Below are 7,500 nucleotides of genomic sequence, written 5' to 3'. Positions count from 1 at the left end.
CAGCAGCAGAATCTGCTGCTGCTGCAGCAGGACCTGGCGCGGCCTCCATTCACATCAGCAGCAAGTTTAATGCCATGGTTGAGACCCTCAGCACTTTGAGACACCGCTTACAACACAAGTCTCGCAGCAGCAGCAGCAGCAGCAGCAGCAGCAGCAGCAGCAGCTCAGATGAAGACCCAGCAGCAATAGACGAGCTCCACGTGTACGCGGAGCTGCAGCGGCTGCTGCTGCTGCTGCAGCAGCCCAACGACCCCAGCAGCCAAATGCAGCAGTTAGATGATGTCTACAAATGGTACCTTTCGTTTTGCTGCCCCGACCAGCAGCAGCAGCAACAGCAGCAGCAGCAGCAGCAGCAGCAGCGGCAGAAGCAAAGGCAGCAGCAGCAGCAGCAGCTGGCAGCAGCAAGCTGCTCGGGAGGGTCCCCTCAGGAGCCCACAGATACACCTCTTCCTGGTTCTGCCTTTTGGGACCCCCAGCAGCAGCAGCAGCAGGAGCAGCAGCAGCAGCAGCAGCAAGAGGAGCTGCAGCAGCAGCAGTCAGAGAGTGACGAGGATGAGGACGAAGAGGAGGAGGAGCAACAAGAGCAGCAGCAAGGCCAACAGCAGCAGCAGCAGCAGCAGCAGCAGCAGCAACAGCAGCCGCAGGAGCAAGAGGAGCAAGAAGAGCAGCAGCAGGAGGAGCAGCAGCTAGAGCAGCAGGAACAGGAGCAGCAGCAGCAGCAGCAGCAGCAACAGCAGCAGCAGCAGCAATCTGCTCCTTCCTTCTACGACTATATAGCAGCACACGCCCCCGTGTGCACTGCAGCAGACAAACTGCGGCAGTACAAAATGAAGCTGCTGTTTAAACCCCAGCAGCAGCAGCAGCAGGCCAGCAGCAGCAGCAGCAGCAGCAGCAGCAGCAGCAGCAGCAGCAGCAGCAGGAATTTATTTGAATATCAGCCAGCCCAAGGCTTGCTTCCCTGGGGTTTAGTTTTAAAGCCTTCGGAAAATGAAGAGGCCGCCGCAGTAAACCCTAAAAGGCCCCTCCAGTGCCACTTTCAAGGTCCCTAAACCCTAAACCCTAAACCCTAAACCCTAAACCCTAGGCGCTGGCGGCTGCGGGTGCCTAGTGCTGCACAGGCGAAACCCTAAACCCTAATCAGCAGCCATAATAAAGAATCGCAAATCCAGAAAAGCAGCTTAGTGATAAAAGGGTTTAGGGTTTAGGGTTGGGGGTTTTCAGTTTAGAGTTAAGGGTTTAGAGGGTAACGACTTGGGTTTAGCGCTTGGGTCTAGGGTTTAGGGTTTAGGGTTTAGGGTTTAGGGTTTAGGGTTTAGGGTTTAGGGTTTAGGGTTTAATGTGGCGATCGGCTGGATGGCCGAGTGGTCTAAGGCGCTGCGTTCAGGCCGCAGTCCTCGCGGGCGTGGGTTCGAATCCCACTTCAGTCAAACCCTTTTCTAGGGTTTAGGGTTTAGGGTTTACCACACGAATTAAATGCTTTTTGGGTTTTTTCCTGCAATCAGAAATGTCTAAACCTCTCAAACCCTAAACCCTCGCTCTCCCTGCAGCCCCAGGGGCCCCGATCAGCAGGGCCCCGCATGTCACCAGCATGTCTGCCTTAAGGGTTTAGGGTTTAGGGTTTAGGGTTTGGGGTTAAGGGTTTAGCTATTGCTACGTGGGCCATCGCGCTTAACTCTTAGGGTTTAAGACTTAGACTTAATGTTTAGGGTTGGGATCTAGGGTTTCACCTCTTGAGGAGGCCATAGTGTTAAGGGTTTAGGGTTTAGGGTTTAGTCTTACAATCTAGGGTTTAGGGTTTAGGGTTTAACGGTGAGGCTTCAAGGCTGTTAATGGTGGAAAATTTAAGTGAAAAAAGCCAACGACAGGAACGCAACAACTTCGACTAGGGTTTAAGGTTTAGGGTTTAGGGTTTAGGGAGCAGTGGTCAGCTTAGGGTTTAGGGTTTAGGGTTTAGGGTTTAGGGTTTAGGGTTTAGGGTTTAGGGTTTGCGGTTTAGGGTTTAGGGTTTAGGGTTTAGGGTTTAGGGTTTAGGGTTTAGGGTTTAGGGTTTAGGGTTTTGTTTTAGGGTTTAGGGTTTAGGGTTTAGGGTTTAGGGTTTAGGGTTTAGGGTTTAGGGTTTAGGGTTTAGGTGTTTAGGGTTTAGGGTTTAGGGTTTAGGGTTTAGGGTTTAGGGTTTAGGGTTTAGGGTTTAGGGTTTGCTGCTTAGGGTACCAGGCCCCCGACCGCCGTTCGCTCTTGGGCTCTCAAATGCATCAGCGGTGGTTCGCTGCGCGTCAACGAGAGCAAGCTGCAGCAGAGTAAACCCTAAACCCTAAACCCTAAACCCTAAACCCTAAACCCTAACCCGTGGGCTCTAAAGACTTCACCTCAGCGCTGCCTCGCAGCTACTCCGTGCGGCCTGCTGCAAGGCCGTTGAGCTTGAGGTTTGGGATTTAGGGTTTAGGGTTTAGGGTTTAGGGTTTAGGGTTTGTGGCGTAGGAAATATGCAGAGAGGAAAGCATGCGTGGCGAATTGGCGTTTGCACCGAGACGCAGTCCTGCGGCAGGCTCAGGAGTATGCCCAAACCCTAAACCCTAAACCCTAAACCCTAAACCCTAAACCCTAAACCCTAAACCCTCGAGGACTTAGGGCCTCCTGCCAGTTCACGGTCTCAACGGCAAAACAAATCTAGGGTTTAGGGTTTGGGGTTTCGGCGGCTGGGCGCATCAGCTGATTTGGTTCTAGACTTTAGGGTTTGAGGATTCGGATTTACCGTTTAGGGTTTAGGGTTTAGGGTTTAGGGTTTGGGTCCAAACTAACCTTCCTTAAATGCAGACCCTAAACCCTGACGCAAATGCTAAACCCCGAATCCCAAAACTCTAAAGCCCCGCGTAAACCCTAAACCCTAATTGGAGCCCAAACCCTAACGTAAAACCCTAAACCCTAATTCTCAGTTGTAAACCCTTTTGAGGCTAATGTCTGCAGAACTGCGGAGTACGTTTGCTCCTCCTTCAAGACGATCAAGTAGGGTTTAGGGTTTAGGGTTTAGGGTTTAGGGTTTAGGGTTTAGGGTTAAAGGCCTAGGGTTTGCGGTTTCGCACTCCCGCTGGCATCCCAAACGCGCTAATGCCAACTCTTCCTGCTGCTTCCGTTGCTGCTGCTGCTGCTGCTGCTGCACTGCAACTGCTGCTGCTGCCGCAAATGCTGCTGCTGCGCCTGCTGCTGCAACTTGTACTGCTGCTGCTGCTGCTATTGCTGCTGCTGCTGCTATTGCTGCTGCTGCTGCTGCTATTGCTGCTGCTGCTGCTATTGCTGCTGCTGCAGACCAGACCGCAACGAGTGGCGTCAGCACTGCCGTTTGCTGCAGCAGCGGCACACGACAGCAGCAGCAGCAGCAGCAGCAGCAGCAGCAGCAGAGTGTTCGCAAGCAGCTAAGGGTTTAGGGTTTACGGCTCAGTCAACTGCAACAGAGCCAGAAGCAGAATCCATTTGCTCCAGTGACTCTGAAGAAGAAGAAGAAGAAGAGCAGCAGCAGCAGCAGCAGCGGCTGCTGCTGCTGCAGCGGCAGCAGCGGCTGCAGCAGCAGCAGCAACAGCTCAGGTTGCAGCAGCAAAGACACACAACAGTCAATGCGACGACTTTGGGCTCCGTCCACCCTTTCGTGAGTAAAGAATTTAGGGTTTAGGGTTTAGGGTTTAGGGTTTAGGGTTTAGGGTTTAGGGTTTAAGGTTTGCCGACTACGGTTCAATGCTTCCTCTGAGACGAAAAAGCCCTTCTAGGGTTTAGGATGTTGATGACTATGGCCCAAGGGTTTAGGGTCTGGGGTTTAGGGTTTAGCGTTTAAAGTCTAGGGTTTAGGGTTTAGGGTTTAGGGTTTGTAATGCGCAATGTCTCTGTGAGGGCTAGAAAACGTCTGGCGATTCCACTGCGGCGCAACGGTCAGCAGCAGCAGCAGCAGCAGCAGCAGCAGCAGCAGCAGTTGTAATAATTGATCCAAATGCTGCAGCTGCTGCTGCTTCGCGTCGCCGTTTAGCTGCAGCAGAAATGGGTAAGATGCTAATGGCTAGTTAGCTAGCTAGTTGGCTAGCTAGCTAGCCAGCTAGCTAGCTAGCTAACTAACTAGCTAGGGCTAATTTTAATAGCTAGCTAGCCAGCTGGCTAGCTATTGAAATTAGCCCTAGCTATGGCTAGCTAGCTATGGCTAGCTAGCTATGGCTAGCTAGCTATGGCTAGCTCGTCATGGCAAGCTAGCTATGGCGAGCTAGCTAGGGCTAGCCACATATGGCTAGCTAGCTGTAACTCGCTAGCTAGCGCTAGCTGGATAGGGTTAGCCATTTGTGACTAGCTAGCTAGGTTTAGCTAGCTTTGGCTAGCTAGCTGTGGCCAGCTAGCTAGGGCAAGCTAGCTATGGCTACCTATCTATGCTTGGCTAGCTATGCCGAGCTACGGCTAGGCATAGCTAGCTAAGCATCTAATGGCTAGCCAGCTAGCTAGCCGTAGCTAGCCATAGCTAGCCATAGCTAGCCATAGCTAGCCATAGCTAGCCATAGCTAGCCAGGCTCTGCTAGCTAGCTGCTTTAGCGAACTGCTGCAGCTAGCTGGGAAACAGCAACGTAGTGGAGGCAGCAGCAGCAGCAGCAGCAGCAGCAGCACTCCATTTAGACAATGCATCCTCTTGCGGGCCCAGATTAGATTTGCAAACTGCTGCTGCTGCTGCTGCTGCTGCTGCTGTTGCTGCTGCTGTTGCTGCAGACTGTCCATCTGCGATTTCAGCCCCGGTGCTGCAGCAGCCGAGTGTGTTTGCTGCTGTTGCTGCTTACCGGCAGCAGCAGCAGCAGCAGCGCCAAAGTCAAAAGAAAAAGTCAGCAAAGAATAGTAAAGCAGCAGCAGCAGCAGCAGCAGCAGCAGCAAAACCAGCTGCTAGGGCCTCCACAACCAAGAAGTGAGTCCCTACGTCTTTATGCTGCTGCTGCTGCTGCTGCTGCTGCTGCTGCTGCTGCTGCGTAGACAAACGCTTATTTTATTGCTTCAGCAGCAGCAGCAGCAGAAAGAAGCAGCCAATATGAACAGCAGCAGCAGCAACAGAAACAGCAACAACAGCAACCGCAGCAGCAGCAGCAACAATGGCAGCAGCAGCAGCAAAGCCACAGCTCCCCTATTCGCTTTTGTCTCTGCAGGAAAGGCCCTAGTGCGCAGCAGCAGCAGCAGCAGCAGCAGCAGCAGCAGCCAGTGCTGCTGCTGCCCCCGCTGCCTTTCCGTTTGGTGGATCCTGCAGAAGCAGCAAAGCCGAAACCTAAAAAAAGGAAAATGCAAACAAAGAAGAAATAAACACTGTGCTGCTGCTGCTGCTGCTGCTGTTCTTTCTGCTGCTGCTGTTGCTGCCGCTGCTGCTGCTGCTGCTGCTGCCGTCGGTGCAGCAGCAGCAAGCATAGTATTAATGAATTGTGGACCAGCAGCAGCAGCAGCCAAAGCAACTGCCAGGGCTGCTACTACGAATAAGTATTCCGCAGCAGCAGGAGCAGCAGCAGCATCTAAAGCAGCAGCAGCAGCAGCAGCAGCAGCAGCAGCAACTAGGGATGCATTCGTTATTAGCTACGTATGTCAGCAGCAGCAACTAGAGCTGTTGTTGCTGCTCCAGCTGCTTTGCTGCTGTAGCAGCCACTGGAGTAGCAGCAAAGAGACACAGCAGCTGCTGCAGCAGCAGCAGCAGCCGCTGCTGCTACTGCTGCAGCAGCAGCAGCAGCAGCAGCAGCAGCAGCCGCTGCAGCAGCAGCAGCAGCAACAGCCGCTGCAGCAGCTGCTGCTGCTGATGCAGCTGCGGCTGCAAGGACTTCGTTCTATTTATAGCGACGCCGAAATTAGGTGTCTAGTGATTTGCCTTGCTGCTGCTGCTGCTGCTGCTGCTGCTGCTGCTGCTGCTGCTTCTTTTGCTGCTGCACTGCCGCAGCAGTAGCACTTCAGTCCCCTCTTTTGCTGCTGCCGTTTGCCACTCCTACTGCTGCAGCCTTCTACCGTAGAAATTCTAAACCCTAAACCCTAAATTCCAAACCCTAAACCCTAAACCCTAAACCCTAAACCCTAAACCCTCGATACATAACTAGTTTAAACGCAGTTACTTCTGCTCCGAACTATGAAGGGTTTGTGGATGCTGCGGCATGAACGCTGAACCCCTAAACCCTAAACTCTAAACCCTAAACCCTAAACCCTAAACCCTAAACCCTAAACCCGCTGGTCTGGGCCAGCCACGGACAAAAGCCAATTAAAACCTCACGGCACATATCGGCAAGGGTTTGGGGTTTAGGGTTTGGAGCCAACCCTCACCAGTCTCTGCTCCGTATTCGAAGAAGAACATATACCACTTGCTGCAACTGCTGCTGCTGCTGCTGCTGCAGCAGCTGTTGCTGCTGTTGCTGCTGCTGCAGCAGCAGCTGTTGCTGCTGCTGCAGCTGCAGCTGTTGCTGCTGTTGCTGCTGCTGCTGCTGCACTGCTGCTGCAGAGGCATCAGCAGCACTACTAGCTGATGCAGCTGCCGCTGTCGTTGCTGCAGCAGCAAAAGCTTCAGCAGCATCTGCAGCCACAGCAGCAGTAGCTGCTGCAGCAGCAGTAGCTGCAGCAGCAGCAGCTGCAGCAGCAGCAGTAGCTGCAGCAGCAGCAGCTGCAGCAGCAGCTCAGGCTGCTTCTGAAGCTGCTTGCTTAGAAGACAGCGCCTAAGAGTGTTTTCTCCATGCAGTAAACCCCAAAGAGCTTTATGAGTTATTTGCCATTAATATTTTTTATTGTAATTTAAATTTATTGTTTTATTTTTATTTTTATTTTTATTTTTATTTTTATTTTAATTAATTATTTCTTTTAAAGAGACTCCTGCAGCAGCAAAGTTTTGCCCTTGTTGATTTGCCCCCAGCCAATCAGCCTCCAGTGCTTGTCCACTCGCCGGCTCAGCGCCACCTTGTCTCCCACCTGAAACCACAAATTAGGGTTTAGGGTTTAGGGTTTAGGGTTTAGCGGGCGCCGCCAAAGCCCCAAAGCGCAGGCCACGGCCTTCCAGCCCCTAAACCCTAAACCCTAGCCCCTGAACAGGGAGCGGCACCGCGTGCCGCTCCCGCCCCCGCCAAAACCCCCAAAGCCTCAAACCCTAAACCCTAAACCCTAAACCCTAAACCCTAAACCCTAGCGGACCCGGGTGCAGACAGGGCCAGTGAGTTCCAACTTGGCCACTTCTGGCTTAACTCCAGCAACCCTCGCGCCCACAGAAGTGGAGCCAATATTAACCATTACGAATTCTCCTTTTTTCAATTTGGAAACTTTCGTTGATTTGTCTCCTTCCTGAACACAAACCCTAAACCCTAAACCCTAAACCCTAAACCCTAAGCCCTGCTCCTTGACGCCGTTCCCGCCCTGCGCTTCGACGCAGCAAACCCTAAACCCTCGCGCCCAACCCTAAACCCTAAACCCTCGCCCGCCCGCACAAACCCCCGCAGCCCCCTAAAACCCCCCCCACCCCCCAATGGGGTTTGGGATTTG

The 7,500-nt window shown here is 52.9% G+C and overlaps 3 protein-coding genes across 3 annotated transcripts in view; 2 read left to right on the top strand and 1 right to left on the bottom strand.

Annotated features, from left to right (window-relative positions):
- Positions 1 to 3,964, top strand: part of ENH_00026950 (hypothetical protein, conserved) — a gene marked incomplete at both ends in the record, with an annotated part of 4,319 nt that extends 355 nt beyond the window's left edge. The window contains 5 exons of the mRNA XM_013579899.1: positions 1 to 1,041; positions 2,207 to 2,297; positions 2,479 to 2,553; positions 3,304 to 3,644; positions 3,852 to 3,964. The exon at positions 1 to 1,041 is cut by the window's left edge and continues 355 nt beyond it. Of these exons, the coding sequence (XP_013435353.1) occupies positions 1 to 1,041; positions 2,207 to 2,297; positions 2,479 to 2,553; positions 3,304 to 3,644; positions 3,852 to 3,964 (1,661 nt within the window). The remainder of the gene's footprint in view (positions 1,042 to 2,206; positions 2,298 to 2,478; positions 2,554 to 3,303; positions 3,645 to 3,851) is intronic.
- Positions 3,965 to 5,416: 1,452 nt separating this feature from the next.
- Positions 5,417 to 5,932, top strand: ENH_00026940 (hypothetical protein; the record flags this gene model as incomplete). The annotated part of the gene is made up of 1 exon (XM_013579898.1): positions 5,417 to 5,932. The coding sequence occupies one exon, from the start codon at positions 5,417 to 5,419 to the stop codon at positions 5,930 to 5,932; it is 516 nt and encodes a 171-aa protein (XP_013435352.1).
- An 896-nt stretch (positions 5,933 to 6,828) lies between these two features.
- ENH_00026930 (hypothetical protein) lies at positions 6,829 to 7,302 on the bottom strand (the record flags this gene model as incomplete). The annotated part of the gene is made up of 2 exons (XM_013579897.1): positions 6,829 to 6,936; positions 7,156 to 7,302. Coding segments are annotated over 2 exons (255 nt in total), but the record flags the coding sequence as incomplete, so codon positions are not given.
- Positions 7,303 to 7,500: the final 198 nt, after the last annotated feature.

The sequence above is a fragment of the Eimeria necatrix genome, genomic scaffold (assembly GCF_000499385.1).
Source record: "Eimeria necatrix Houghton genomic scaffold, Enh_scaff200, whole genome shotgun sequence".
NCBI lineage: Eukaryota > Apicomplexa > Conoidasida > Eucoccidiorida > Eimeriidae > Eimeria > Eimeria necatrix.
The sequence above is the reverse complement of the archived record's forward strand: the minus strand, read 5'-3'. Positions and strand labels throughout refer to the sequence as shown.